The sequence below is a fragment of the Acartia tonsa genome, chromosome 8 (genome assembly GCF_053477335.1).
Source record: "Acartia tonsa isolate MP-2025a chromosome 8, ASM5347733v1, whole genome shotgun sequence".
Classification (NCBI taxonomy): Eukaryota; Metazoa; Arthropoda; class Copepoda; order Calanoida; family Acartiidae; genus Acartia; species Acartia tonsa.
Genome location: NC_137267.1, coordinates 7,610,789 through 7,627,306, shown reverse-complemented (window position 1 = coordinate 7,627,306; position 16,518 = coordinate 7,610,789). Strand labels below are relative to the sequence as shown.

The window sequence follows — 16,518 nt, the reverse complement described above, 5'->3', positions numbered from 1 at the left end:
TTAGCAGTATGCGTAAACAAAATTGTGAAGCTCTACAGAGTTTTCGAAAAAATGAGCCGTGTGACGTCATAAAAATTAGAGATGAGAGGAGAAGTGGGAAAAGAAACCCATAAAAAGAGATGAATCTATTGACGTCACACGGCTAATTTTTCCGGACATTTTGTAGATCTTCCAAAATTGTATGTAAATTTGTAGAAAAACTGCTTAAATGCAGGATAATTAGGGTCACTTACATGTCTAAATTAGCGATAAAAGCTATACTATACGGACGCACTGACCGAATCTATTATAGAAAACCTTCGCTTTTAAAAAGGATTTATTTGAAATTAGAAGGGAATTGGAAAGTTCCTCAGTAATCTCATTCCAAAGAAAAAAGTGAGTACTGCCAGTACAGAAGATGAACCTGCAGGAATGTTTGATAAAATAGACATAATCTACTAGAGACAAAATCTTTAAATTATCCAATTGAAGAACAGTGGAGGTACATTCCCTACATGCCATTGGTTCATAAATTATGGAAAGAAACGGCATATTTTTTTTTTATTTTGTTCGCAATGAGTCACCTATAAATAGTCGCAAGTATGAATAATTAAAATCCTTAGGATAAAGTTAGCTTTCTAGAAATTAAATATCCGCGAAAAATTTCGTTGTTTGTATATCTTGAATGCAAAAAATTGTCTACTAGGAAATTCCTTTTTAAGTTTAAAGAATTTTGGGGTCAGATAGACCAGCTATTTACATCTTTTATAGTATATTGTCGCATATAATATACATACATTATTGATCCAAAAAGATATCTTTTAGTTATATTGTGGTATCCGCCGAGGATAAATGGCAGACACCGGAGTTCAATTAGATTACGGCAGTGTGACAGACGTGGACACCTTACTATAGAGAAGCTACGCTTCTCTAGCATTCACTAGATAATGATCAACATCTATTTCAGTTGTCACTTTATTGAAGGTTTAAAAGATACTAAAGCTATATACAACAAACAATAATTACATGGATAGGAATAAATAATCATAACATAAAAGCATCATAATACATATACAATGGTCAGTTTGGGCAATAATGATCCCCCATCCCTGAAAAGGGTGGGGGAGAATTAAGAATACAGTTAACCATAATAAACATGACAGATTCAATCATTAGTTTTAAGCATAGGGAGGGGGTCGCTAGACCCCTTCCCCAGGACTCGGGGGAGGGCCATTGACCCTCCACCGAACCCTAGATCAGGGGTGCCATAGGCATGGCTCACGGTTGCCGAATACCACAATATTACTAAATATTCTTGTACAATAGATATTATAAATCTAGAAGTAAGATAATAACTGCAAGTTTATAGTTTTATATGAAAAGTACAAAAATCCAATAAACTTGATTGAATGCTTGAGCTATAAGTTTGCAATTTCAAGGAATCTAATCAGTGTAAGACTCTAGTTGGTTGTAGGTTTAGTTTTCAGAAATTTCTGGTCACCTATTAAACCATCAATATAAAAAAAAGCATCTTTGATAATAATAAAGTTTGTCTTAAATTTGATCATTTTTACGATCGAAAATTTTATAATGAATATTTTCCTCAGATCAAATCTAGATATATTTTAGCCCTTGATGCCAGAGGCGCAATCGCTAGATACAAAACTAAAAATTTTAAATCAAACATAAACAGACAAGTTAAAAGAAAACACAGAAAAAGTTGAAACCGACAGAACTGAGAATGGAGATGAAAATATTGTAAATGAAGATATTAAAGAAAAGGATCCCCCCAAACCTGAAGCTAAAAAGGTCACAGAATATAAGAAAACAATTTTACTTCCATGCAGAAACTTCACTATTGCGCATTTTTTCGGCCAGTGCAATAAATGTATAAGTATAAAAATATAATAAACCAAAAAACCACCTGGCTCAAGTGGTGGAGACCCTTTTAACAGCTAGCTGTTTTTATATTTCCGACGCTTATTTCTAAGACCCAATACAAAATCTGTACATGGTCCCCACCCTGTAGGCAAAGTTGCATAAAGCCCTCTATCATTTTCTTTAATGTCACGCCAATAGTTTTTTTTATTATAACTGTATTCAAAGCTTTGCTTTGTAAATATTTTAGATGCTTAACTAATGTTTCCCTTAAAGTGCTCAGTCGAGCACAGCACCTACACACTACTTTAAAAGATATGAGGTAGCTATACAAAGTGTCTCAAAAAATTAGCCTTGTGACGTCATTTCAAGAGGGATTATCCATCTCTTTTTTAAGGGTTTTCTTTCCCACTTCTCCTCTCATCTCTTTCATTTCAAGTGGGATTATCCATCTCTTTTTAAGGGTTTTCTTTCCCACTTCTCCTCTCATCTCCCTCATTTTTATGACGTCACATGACTGATTTTTGAGACACTTTGTCCAGCTACAATAAGGATGGATAGTTGTTCATTTGTTTGTTTGTTTGTTTTTTACTTTAGGTTAGGTTAGGTTATACTCGGTGCTGGTTAGCCCCATAATAGGCGTTTGGATTTAATGCTCAATAGTCACTCTCATTTATTTTATATTCTGAAAAAAAAGGTTTCCTTCTTTGGTAAATTTTCCAAAGACAATCCATCAATTGACAAAACAGAGGAAAAACCAAAAATAGGTAACATTTACCAATTTTATTGTTTGTTACATATTCATATTTTATGTAACAACTAGCGGCTATGCCCCTAACCCCTCTTTAGGATTTTTGTTTTCAAAAGTGAAAGGAGGGGGCAGAAATATCCTAAAACCAACCTAATGCCTTAATTTAAGAAATAAGGAAGCTTTAAACCTTCCTGTGACCTTTGTGAAGGTTTCCTAAAAAGTAAAAATCATTAAAGAGCTTACTACATTATATAATAGAATATTCGCGATATTTTTAGTAGTGAAGCTACTCTATAATCCACTTTGTCTAACTGTCTGCAACGGTATGGGGTAATAGTTATTTTCTGACTGCTGATTTTTGTAAAGATTTCCTATTTATTCTGGAGACTTATTTATCGTATTCATTCGAAACCGGTGGATTAGAACCGGTTCTCATCAATACGAAAAAACTATGTCTAGCATCGTTTCATATCCAGTTTTCTACGAATATAGAAATGTACAATCATAAGATTAAAACCAGTTTTTTTTTATCCCGTCCCTTAGGCACCTTGGGGCTAAAAAACTGGTTTTAATCTTATAATTGTACATTCTATATCCACGGAAAGCTGTTTGTAATACGATGCGATAAATAACTATAAATGTCTTTTTTTATTTAGAAAATGAAGCATCTGGCCTGAGAAAATTATTTTCTCGGAAGAAAGACAGCACAATAGATGATCCTCAACATCCTATCAATGATAAAATACTTGTTAAAGAAGTTTCTAATGATAATCTAAGTAATAACTCTATGGACAATGATAACAATGCTACGCATGAGAATGGAAGATCAAGAAATTTAGGTAATTTTTCGAGAATAGTCCCTTTCGTGGCGACGTCCATTAAGGCGCGATTCGTCGTATTTTCAAGATGGCTTTTTATAGGTTATTTTAGGTTAGGTTAGGTTTTATTGTGTTAGGTGATTGCCCCACAGGGTTAAGCAATTGGCCCCGCAGGGGCTAGAAATAGGAGAAAAGCTACTGTGAAAAATACGAAAAATCGCCAGAAAAAAAATCGAAAGAGCCAAACCCAATTTTTTTTATTTAGAAAATGAATCATGATTTCTTCTTCATTTTACATCTATACATATCAACTTATCATTCAGCATTTCACATATAACAAGGATGACTACTCCCATAAAAGACAAATCAGAAAGTCAAAAAAGAAAATGGAGTAACAATGCATTTAACATTATTCAGAAGTTAGAACAAATATTTCGTATGAATCTAATCTAATCCAAAAAGTACCTAAACAATAGGTGGAGTCTTTAAAATAAAATTAGGGTCGCTTTGTAAAGCAAAATTATTTTTGTGAAAAATCCTCCAAAATTGTATAAAAAATCTCCAAAAAAAAATTTAAAAATCAAAAAAGGGTTTTTACCATAAGATTTTGTTTAATTTTTTTAGATTTTTATGTGATTATGGAGGAATTTTTTACATAAAATAATTTTGCGACACTAATTTTTTTTTAAGAATCCACCTCGGGATGCTGCAATTGACATACTTACATTGTAAGACCTGATTATAGAGAGGATTCATTTATAACACTAATTTATAACCAAATAATCTTAAGAACATATATTCCAAAAATCAATTATATAAAATAAAGTATTGTTGGTAAAAAAAAAACACGAGCTTTAAAATGGACATAAGGATCTTCTGGCATTGATTATAGAGTTGCTGCTCTACTAAAATTAATGTGACTTTTTTTCCATCAGATAATGTGAGTAATAAGACTGTAGATAGTGTGGAGAGAAAGAAACCTCCTATTCAAACTATTACCTCTGATGAAGAAAGTGATACTGAATATGATTCTGAAACAGGTAACAATTCTATAATATAATAGAAGTGAGGTTTTTTTTGTTTGTGTCTTTAGATTTTGAAAGCTACTGAACCGATAAAGTTCTCCTTTTAAGGAAAACATCTCGTAAGGTCCTAGGCTATTTTATTTTTACATTTAAGTCTTAGAATGGTTTTAGGCTGTTTTACTACCGTCTATTTAACCCTCTGAATAAAGATCACATATACAGGGTGAGTCAGAAAAAACTGAGTTTTCCGATTTTCTGATACAACCAGTAGGAATATGGAAAAAACAATTATAGGTTCTTGTTCTCTATAAAAATATACATTAAACGTAGAAAAGGTGTTTTTGAATATCTCTGAAAACAACGGCGCTTTTTAGAGCATAAAGATTTTAAAAAGTGTGTGTGATGACTTTTTCGGCCATTATTTTGTACTTTTTAGGTAGATTTATTTATAATTAAAAATGTCTACCATTCTAAAAAGATAAACAAACATATTTTTTGATTATTAAAATTTGTATTCAACAAATTTTAGATATTTAACATCTTAAAAATACAATTTATTTAAATTAAATTATCACATTATAAATCAAACGTTTGTTGTAATCTATTGTTAAGATTTAGTACCCCATGACCGAAAATATTTCATCTTGTTACCTAAATTCCTCCCCCCTCCCCCCGAATTTCGTCTATATTTGGTGCAAGACTGGATTTAATCTCCAAAATCTCCGCCCTCTTTTGACAAATTATACTTGTGTGTTATAATCCATCATAATAACTTCATTTAAATAGGGTAGGGTTTCTAAAAGGCATTTTTATTTTAAAAATTCAAACCTTGATAACTTTTTTATCTTCAGAGATTTTTTTGTCAAATAAAAAGGTTTTCTTTTCTTTTTACTATAAGCTACGTTGTTATAGAAGATTCTTTTAAACCACATGCATCACAAACAAGAAATATGAAAAAATGACAAATTGCAGAATTCTAAAAATGCTTGTGTGAGAAGCCAAAAAGCATTTCACCTTTAAAACTCATTAAATTACTTTTTTAGACCTTTTTCTAAATAAATATTGAAATTTTAAGATTTTTTATACAAATTAGATGAGTTATTTTAATTTTTCTTGATCAACATTTTTCACACAAGGCATTTTTTGACACCATACACCTATCATAGAGGCCGCATTTTTAGAGATAATGAAAAACACCTTTTACAAGTTTGCTTTTGTACAGAGAACAAGGACATATAATTATTTTTTCTGTATTCCTTCTGGTTGTTTCTGAAAATCGAAAAACTCAGTTTTTTCTGACTCACCCTGTATACTAGGGGCGCAGCTGCTGGTTTATCAGTGTGTTTGAAGGTTTGACCTTTTGTTGCTTAAGATCACTTAAAGAGCAGAACTGTTACAACGTCAACCCATCCCACCAAAATAATTAAATCTTGACTAATAGAAAATATATTTATATATTAGTCAAATCATTTTCTTGTTCTCTAAAAAAATGGTACTTGCAGCGGGATAAAATAACAATTCCTTCCTTTATCCCATCTCCTGGATGAACTAACTAACCGATAAACGAGTCCCATGTTAGCTGGCTAAATTGACGACAATTTTTCTCCTGTCATAATATCCACATTATTCTTAATAGCTTTATTAGTTTAAATCAGTAGGACTTTAACATAGCATTTGATTTTTTTTTTAAATATTTAAAACTTGTAAATATGGCTGCTTCCCATTTTTTTCACATTGACTTCATTTCATTATTTTAGAAGACGAATTGGAGGGTTTATCAACGACAACGGCTAGCACTAAACAAAAGCAGTCAAGCTCCGAGTCAGCCGCCACAGCTGCTACAAATGCTTCCAAGCTAGCGGCTGCTAAAAAGAACAAAGACAATCAGGGCAATGATAATAGTTTGGCCACGGTTAAGTCAAGAACCTGTGTTATTTTGTAAATATTAAATTGATTATATTATTAGACTATTATGATTGTTAGTATTAAAACAAATTATTTGACTCATCGTATTATAGACAGCTTTTTGCGGATATTAAAATGGAAAATTATTAGATTAAAAAATATATTTATGACTTTTAATATTTGTGGAAAATTGTCTGTAATACATTACTGTATATGATTTTACAGTATGACCGAGAACCGGTTCTAATCCAGCGGATATTAATGGGAGCTATACTGTAAAAACTATTATCTTCCTTTATTTTGTAAAATATTAAAAATAATTGTTTAATTTTATTACTTTCTTAAGTTAGTAAAAAAAATAATAAAAAATTGTTGGAATTCTGCGGTAGTTTTATACATCAATTATGTTATATATTTTTTATTGCTTATGAAAATAGCATATCAAGCACTTTTGGATTTAAAGTTAAATTTAAAATGATATTTTTCCATTGAAATTTCCATATTTGTTTTAGCAGAAGATGATTAAAGTCCTTCAACAGATTATGACGTCATACGATAAAATAACCTATGAGAGGCCAGCATAAATTTTACCATTGGTCAACTACAGTGTACGTGTATACTGACCTCTCATTGGCTTTTCTAAGGTATGATGTCATAATCTGTGGAGAGACTTGTCATTTTCGTTTTAGAAGATTTAATTTATTTAACACGAACAACTTTGTTAACAACTTAAATTTAAGCGCAGCTTTAATCTAATAAGTGTTCATTTACAAGCATATAGACTGACAGACAGAAGGTCAGGCTTTTATAAAAGGCTACTTAAAAAGTAAAATCAATACTTAAAAGTAAACAAATTGAGATTTGTAAATTTAACTTGAAATATACATAATAAAATTTATTCTTATAGTATATCATTAGAGTAAAACACTAGAGAGAGAAAGGGATAAATAACTGTATCTCCCCATCGCAACCACCTCGTGCAACCTTCCTATTGGGCATTGAAAATCAACCAATGGTGTCGCTTATATCAACACAGCCAAATAGCAGAAAATAATTTAGAAGCAGACGAAAAGAGGTCTTTGAAAAAGGAAGGGAGGGTGTGTCTTAACCTCTTTTCGAGGAAGCTTTGTGTTTATCAAGTACGAAATTAATTCCTTATCATTAATCCTAGAATTAAGCGCAAATGTCGTCTTTTTTGACTTTCCCTTCATAAAGTGACGCAGCATGGATTGTTTATGTGCGCCCACGTTTTTCACTTTGGAATGAGATATGAGAGTGTGAAGATTTCGGAGAACAAAATTGGGCCTATCATTGGTCTCATAGTGTGTGAACGACCCTAGTATATCAGGGATTTGAAACCATAAGAGCTTCAGGTAGAATTTGTTAATTTTATAAGGAAGAATGGTGTATAGGACGATTATATGTAGTTTTAAAAAGGCTTTAGCCAGCTAAGCATGAAACTTAATTATGATTAATATATGTTTTAGTAATTTTTATGTGCCTTTATTTTTGCATTTAACAATGATTTATTAAACCAAATAATTTTCCTTTAAAGCCAAAGTTTCCAAAGATTTTTACCGTAGAGAAAAATGATTTTTAAAAAGCAAATAAGATTACGTGGTTATAAATAACTGGAATTATGAACTAATTGATATTGTAATTTCAGGTCTTTGAAATAATTTCATCAATAAATCTATATTCAAACCTGCTGTTGAAACTTGATGGTTCCTGGTATTGGGGGTTTGTATGTTCGCCAACTGATCTCGTGAACTTCCCGCTAATTCGGAAGTCAAGCTCAACCAAAGTGTCATGGTTGAGACAATTTCAAAGTATCTGATGAATAGGCGTTAGCATTCATCAAGAGATCAATAGCATCTAGATTATTGATGCAAAAAAGAAAGAGCTGCACAAGCAATTTCAAATGAATGGAGTTTGAAGGAGCTGCACAAGCGAATTTCAAATGGTTCTGAAGAATAGGCATTAGCATTCTTCAAAGAATTTGAAGAATAGGCGTTAGCATTCTTCAATAAATCAATAGCATATAGTGTATTGATGCAAAAAAAAACATTGACAATTTTTCTGTGAAATAATTACCTAGTGAATCAATATGGTGCTCACTAAAAAGCAGAAAATTGAGCGAGCTATTGCTATTGGCAATGAAAGGCTAGAGGTGTTTGACGAACAGATAAAAGTGTTTTATGAAAATCTAAAAGCCTGCCAAAGTTTTAGTTCATGTGAAAATGTGAATTTAAAATCAATTCGTGACATTTTTAGTGAGGTCAAGGACCAATCTGACCTAATAAAAAGTCTAAAACCTGCCGTGGATACTAGTGAGCTGCGCGAGTTCAAGCGTGATTTGGATGAAGCTAGTGAGCAGAAAACTGTTGCAGATAAAGTTTATGCGTCGTTGGAGCAGTGTACAAAAATTCTGTACTGGCTTGACAATGATTCAGACGACGCGAGGTCAAGCACTGTCGCCAGGAACCTCGACGTCATTGAGAAGGTGAAGATGGACATGGGAGTGCTTAAAATTTCCGTGGAGTTGCGCCAAGAAGTACGTGATATGTACCGAAGGCTTAGAGAGATGGAACGTCGTTCATCTAACCTGGATGAGAGTGGGACACCTGCCATGCTCTCCAGAAGTATGTCTGCCATGGATATTCGGAGTTCCAACCCGCAGTATGGGCGCTGGGACAACAGTTTGTTGCCGTCATTCGACGGTACTGACACGGATTACCCAAACTTTAAACAGGTCTTTAAGGATCTATGCTCTGGTTATGGATTTGCTGACCAGAGGTTAAGTCTGATGTTGTGTATGGAGAAGGTGATAACCAACCCGGAACTACGCAAGCAAGTGTCAGCGATTAGAGATCATAATGAACAATGGGCGTTTCTTGATCAGATGTTTTTATCAAACACTCGCCGGTTCATGAGGATTTTAACTAAGCTGAACAAGATGAAACCTGTGGATAAACCTGTGGACGTGGTTAGCGCAATTGCTACCTTCAAGAGCATGATGCAGGAGGTAGAAACCATCGTTGGTTCTGCAGCTAAGGATTACAATCACCTAACTCTTATTCATATTTTTAAAGACAAGTGCCCTGAAAATTTGAGAGACAAAATTATGATGGAGCTAGGTAGCATGAACCAACCAAACATCCAGAAGATTGTAGAACTGCTGGAGAGGACCAGGGGTGCCATGTTGGCCGGTGATATGTCCTATGACACTAGCGCCGGCAAGAGAAATCGTGACAGAGCTGCCGCCGCGCAAGTGTCTGGCCGCAGTGACAATGAGAATGGAAAGGCTGGAAAGGACAAGGCTTCCAAGTGGAACAGTGCATGTCCTGTTGAAAATTGCGAGGATAAACATCCTATTTTCCGTTGTCCCACATTTAAGAAGATGGATGTTGTTGACCGAAAAAAAGTTGTCCAGCAGAATAAGTTGTGTGAACTCTGCTTGTGTGATGGTCATGCTGCTGACAATTGTAATAAATCGGATAAGCTTGGTGTCTGTGGCACCAATAATTGCGACGGTTATCATAGTCGTATGTTGCATGAGGCTAGTGCTAGTGTGAATACAGTCTACAAATCAAGTTCTGAGCCTAGCACATGTACCTTCCTGCTGCAAATAGTTCCAGTTGTAGCACCGGGCGGCGGCGCCTGCCATGCCGCCGTCATGTTTGATTCGGGTTCGAGTCTACCACTTATATCTGAGAAGATGTCCCACAAGTTGAAGCTGAAATCTACCGGCAGATATACAAACATTTCTGTTGCTGACGGTAGTGAATCATCCTGCCGCAATGTGGTGTTCTATCTGAAGGACAGGGATGGTAACTTGAGAGAATTTGAGGCAGCTGTTATGCCTAACCTCGGAGGTGGCAACGAGATGCGCTCGGTCCATCCGGAAACCGCTGCTGAAATATTTAAGATGCCCCCAGAAAGATTTACATATATTAGTGGAGGCTTAGATATCATCATTGGAAATACACATCCTGACGTGTTTCCATCAACCTACCAGAAAGTGGGCCAGTCTATGTTGTGGCGAACCATTTTTGGTAGTGGTTTTATCTGTACAAGTGCTGACTATGGAGCTGGTCAGCAGAAATCTGCATATAAAGCTGCCGTAGCTGTTGATAAGAGTGCGTGGCCGGTTGGTTCTGCCGTAGCTGTTGATAATGAGCCGGTTGGGTCTGCCGTAGCTGCTATTATTGAACTTGTTGGTTCTGCTTGTAACGCTGCTGATGAACCTTTTGGTTCTGCTAGTGCCGCAGCCGTTGACAACTCGGCTACGGTGGGTGTTGCCGTGGCTAATATTGATAATGATGTTAGTTGTGCTGCAGTTATTCCTGATGATATTGGTAACGATACTGTAGCCGTTGAGAATATTGTTACGGCGGGTATTGAGCCGCTGAATGATTCGGTTCCAGCCGGACAAGAGCCGACGGGAGTTTCGGTTCCAGCTGGACAAGAGCCGATCAGAGTTTTGGTTCCAGCTGGACAAGAGCCGACGGGAGTTTCGGTTCCAGCTGGGCAAGAGCCAATAAGAAATTCGGTTCTGGCCGGACAAGAGCCGACGGGAGTTTCGGTTCCGGCCGGACAAAAGCCGGTAGATGATTTTAAATTTTATGACAGTCACACTTTTATTACTTGCCCTGGTGCTGTCATGAATCAAGAATCGACTTGGCTGCTGCCAACCTTGCCGCCCGACACAGGGTAAGAGGCCTGCAAATAGCGGGTGGAAATATGGCGGGTGTTGCCGCCAGAAAGTCATTGAAAAATTTCAAACCACACATATCTAATCTACAACATAAACTATTTATGTGAAAATGATCTTTAAAGAAAAAATATTACAAGTTATATATTAAGCTTGTGAAGGGAACCTAAAAAGGTTCTGCAAAGAATAAGTATTCATTATTCAACTAATTTTATTGTTCATATTTAAGCACAAAAATTCTACAAAATTGTTTAGACTTTTAAAGCAGATTTTAAAAGATTTTGTTTCTTCAAGTATGATTTTGAAAAGCAAAAGTCTGTGTGTATTAACTACCAAATGATTTTGCAGATTTTTAGATTGAGAAAAATAGATTTTTAAGAATTATTTTTCGAGGTATTTTTTCATGGTTCACGTTTGCTTGAAAAAATGTTATTTCTCAGATTCTCGTATGAGATAATGCATTAAAGTAAAGAACACAACATGTAAAATTATTATGATAATGTTTAAAATATTTCTTATTATTATTTTAAAAAGATTATCGCAAAAAAATCAAGATATTTGTTTTAATTTGTAAGCAAATAAAGTTTTTTTTTCTTTCACTCCGGAGGCAAGGATTCCTAATAATCCACGCGTAAAGATTTTTCTTCATTCCGAGAGCAGAGATTCGTAGTAATATATGTACCTAGCGACTTCGGACAATTTTAAACCTTGAGAAAGTATTTTATAGCAATTATTTCCTAGGTACATATATTTTCGTTCATGTTTAAAAATGTAAACTCTATTTTCTATGAGATAAGCATTTGTAATAATGAACACGATGTATGATATTATTAAGATATTGATTATTATTTATATGAATATCACAGAATTAATTTAAGATAAACTATGCATATTTTAAATTAACCTTTCCTTCATTTTATCGCAGATATTGAAATAAAAGCGTTTAAAAAATTTTTTTTTGATCAATAATTGATTCTTATTTTATGAAAATTGAGAACATTTTTTTTAGTAAAAAGCCACATTTTCATATGCCTATTTTTATGACTAAAATAAGAATCAAATGAAATGCGACTAATTTTTATTCTATTTCATATACTCAAATTTAATTTTATTGAGTTTAATTTCTTTTCAAAAGTACAATTCATTATAAAACTTACCTGAAAAGTTTACCAAAAAGGAAAATGTGTCGAGGTTGCGTGATTCGATATTTATTCTAAGAAAAAATCAAGTATTTTTTTTAGCAGATTTTTTAAATTATATATGAATTTCAATCAAGCAAAACATTTTTTATTCAGATCAAGGAATGATTGAAAATTCATATTTAAAGTCTCATATTTTTTACAAAGAAAAATTGGTATTTTTTTATAATTCCGATGAAAAATTCTAACGAAGATATTATTATTTTGCTATTCTTTAAGTATTAAAAAGTTTATTGTTGATTAAGATAGTACAGTTCTTATTCATTAAGTTTGAAAAACTTTCTGCCCAAGGATTTTGAAATATTTTTTCTTACTACTCTTTTTGATGCTTAACAAATTTAGTTTTAAGTACCTATAAATCTTAATTTTCTTGTCTAAGATTTATTTCGTTTTATTTACCATTATTGTTTACATTTCAACCTGATTTCGTAGGTACTTATTGATTTATTTATAATGATTTATTACCTATTGATTATGAAATGATTATTATTTAGTATAGTTGTTATATTTACAACATCATGATTAATAGGATTATCTATTTTAGGATTGTGTATGTGATCTTGTGATTGTCATGTGCATGGAATGTTGTATGGTACAAACCAATCCCCATCCTTCTATCCTAAAATGTGAGGTATTATGAGTCCTAGTGAGGAGTATAATATTGTGTATGCATTTCACGGGGTTTCATTTAGTTAGGAGCAAAATTGTCACGTTTTCGGGATGTGGCCATTCTCTTGTGATTATGGTGAGTTGAGTTTAGTGAGAAATGTTGCTAGTGCTCAGCGCAAAAAACCTTGAATCTCGTTAAGGAAGTTAATTTGACTTTCAAACGGGGGGTGTGTCTTAACCTCTTTTCGAGGAAGCTTTGTGTTTATCAAGTACGAAATTAATTCCTTATCATTAATCCTAGAATTAAGCGCAAATGTCGTCTTTTTTGACTTTCCCTTCATAAAGTGACGCAGCATGGATTGTTTATGTGCGCCCACGTTTTTCACTTTGGAATGAGATATGAGAGTGTGAAGATTTCGGAGAACAAAATTGGGCCTATCATTGGTCTCATAGTGTGTGAACGACCCTAGTATATCAGGGATTTGAAACCATAAGAGCTTCAGGTAGAATTTGTTAATTTTATAAGGAAGAATGGTGTATAGGACGATTATATGTAGTTTTAAAAAGGCTTTAGCCAGCTAAGCATGAAACTTAATTATGATTAATATATGTTTTAGTAATTTTTATGTGCCTTTATTTTTGCATTTAACAATGATTTATTAAACCAAATAATTTTCCTTTAAAGCCAAAGTTTCCAAAGATTTTTACCGTAGAGAAAAATGATTTTTAAAAAGCAAATAAGATTACGTGGTTATAAATAACTGGAATTATGAACTAATTGATATTGTAATTTCAGGTCTTTGAAATAATTTCATCAATAAATCTATATTCAAACCTGCTGTTGAAACTTGATGGTTCCTGGTATTGGGGGTTTGTATGTTCGCCAACTGATCTCGTGAACTTCCCGCTAATTCGGAAGTCAAGCTCAACCAAAGTGTCATGGTTGAGACAGGGTGTTGTCTGTATATACATCTATACTATAGATCTGTTAGTATATCAATGTACTTCTATGTTAAAAAGAATTTTTTTTTATTATCATTTGTTATTGGTTGTTAATTTAATGATATAATATTTTAAATATTAATGTTTAAATTATTTAGTTTAGTTAAATGTTTTAATATTTAAGTCTTTCCATTTATAATGTTATGTATATTATTTGAAATAGATTATTTAAGAGAAATGAGTCAATGAAGTTTTAAAACCTAATCAAGGATGACAACATCCATGAGTGGCAAAGCATGGAAAAATCACGAATGAATGAATAAAGTAATTTAAAGAGCAAATTTTGTTAATTTACAAAAAATATCTTTATTTCAAAAAATCACCAAACCTTTTACATATGTCTAATACATCTTTTGATATTTTTATAGAATGACCGATAGACCAACGGAAACAGTAAATTTTAGAACTATATACAGGTTGGTCTGTTACATTAACAGTAGCACTTGTGGAGGGGGGAGTCGAATTTAATAATCTAATTTCTTATTTTAGATTTTAATAGAATATAGTAATAAACCTTTCCGGGACCTATGAAAAGCTACCCTGTTAAGGAGAACCCGATCGGTTCAGCGGTTAGCGAGATCCTTTGGTACAAACACACAGACAAACAAACATCCTGTTACTTTAGTATAAGGATATTATTACTCTGATGTTGCACCGGATATTTATTTACTCTAAAATAAAGATAACCTCTACCCCCTTTACCCCATCCCATCCCAAACTTCTATATGAACGAATTGACCAATAAAAGAGGCCAATATTAGCCAAATTGACGACCCATTTTCCCCTGTCAATATATCCACGTATAGCCTTTATTCATTGTTAAATTTATATTTAAACATATGATTTTGAACATACCATAAGGTTTTCTATATAGATTCTTTATGATGACAGTTTAATGTTTTTTTTTTCCAACAAAATATTGTCAGCTAATAATTGCAGCGCCACGAAACCATTTTCATAAATTTTAAGTAACTATTTATGTTGATTGTTTGTATTGTATAATAATAACTAGCGGCTTCGCCCCTAGCCTCTAGGGGCTTTGCCCCAAGAGGTGATTTTAAAAAAATTAAGGCGAAATTCAAAAAGGATTAGAGAAATATTAAGCAAATTCTTTTAAAAAATAAAAATGGGGGGGGGATTTTTTATTTTTTGGGGGGTTGGGGGTGTCCCGCCCCCCAAGAAAATAGCTTAAATCCACCACAGGACCAATAGGTATATACCCTGAAGAGTAGAATCCGATCGGTTTAGTGGTTACCGAGATTTTAAGGGACAGACGGACAGACAGAAAGACGGACGGACAGACAGACATCGTTCTTCTTTTTATTACAGATAGTTGCTGAACCCCTATCCTCTATAGGAGGGTGAGTAAAAGTATCTTATACCTCCCCAAAGACGTTCATAAAGCTTCCCTAAAGATTACAACCCATTCAGAACAGCAATTTCCGAAATCTTAAGCTTCAGACAAAAAAAATACCTTTATGTTTATGATTACAAAACTCGTTTTAAATCGATTTAAATTAATGAAAAAAATATTTTAAAAGTTTATTTTTTCACTAAATCTATAAATATCTTATTTATTTTACTTGGTAACTTTCTCTAACCTATCATATTTACTCTCCTCCCATATATTCGTATACCCATCTATTTTTTTCCTGATTTTTAATCTTTTAGTTTTGGAAATTTAGAATTAAAATTAAAGCAAATTCTATCCAAAAATTCGCGTAGTAAATCTTCCCTTCGGTTTGCGAATTTTTTTAACAGACAATATATATACATACATCATACTTATAACTGTTGAAAAAATCCTAAATGCAAAAAGAAATGCAAAAAAAAATTTATTATATTGCTTATTTTATTGTAAGATTTAGAAATAACCAAGAAAAATAGTGCTCCGTATGATTAGATCCACCCTAAGGTTCTAGAAACTCGTTCAATAAAAGTTTATATAAGAGGTTATGTTAGGTTTGTCGTTTATAATCATTCTATGTATATGTAACTTTCATTATATTAGCATTTCTTGACACATAGATATTAAAGTTCTTTCACACATATATAATCGTTCTACGTGTATGAAATTTCTATTATATGAGTTGTGTTTAAGAGATGGAAAGCTGTTGCGGCTTACAGGCAAATTTAGGGGCGGGCACTCAAGGGTGCAATAATAGGGGGTTCTCCCCCCACCCCTCTCAGAACAAAAACAAAAAGACGCAGATTAATTCTAAGATTCAGGTTTTGAATTCATACATTATATAAAAGTTACTTAAACTTATATATTTGTGCATTGACAGTTCAAATCTTTTAAAAATTAAGTGTCCTAAAGCCTATCATAAATAGTATTTCTCAGCCCCTCGGGGCTAACGAAACAGGGTACAATCTTATTTTTAATATCTGCAGAAAGCCGTCTATATCCACCCAAATAAAACATGTAAGTATACTCTTATTGAATTTATATTTTAAATTCATGTATATTTGTATATATTTCTCCTACTCCTAAATTTCGGAGGTGTCTATCAAATACACAAAAATGCTTTTAAAAGTGTTCAAAATAGTCAAAATATAAGTGGGGATATTATTCGTTAAGGCCCGGTGTAACAAAACTGGGATAAATTTTATGATTTTTATCTTAATATTCGTGGAA

General features: G+C 33.1%; 1 protein-coding gene across 1 annotated transcript; it reads left to right on the top strand.

Moving 5' to 3' along the window:
- The first annotated feature begins 1,675 nt into the window (after nucleotides 1-1,675).
- Nucleotides 1,676-7,451, top strand: LOC145325908 (uncharacterized). The gene is made up of 5 exons (XM_080168909.1): nucleotides 1,676-1,788; nucleotides 2,555-2,624; nucleotides 3,265-3,447; nucleotides 4,362-4,466; nucleotides 6,209-7,451. Exons 3-5 carry the CDS (start codon nucleotides 3,396-3,398, stop codon nucleotides 6,391-6,393), a joined length of 342 nt encoding a protein of 113 aa, XP_080025035.1. The 5' UTR covers nucleotides 1,676-1,788; nucleotides 2,555-2,624; nucleotides 3,265-3,395; the 3' UTR covers nucleotides 6,394-7,451.
- Nucleotides 7,452-16,518: the final 9,067 nt, after the last annotated feature.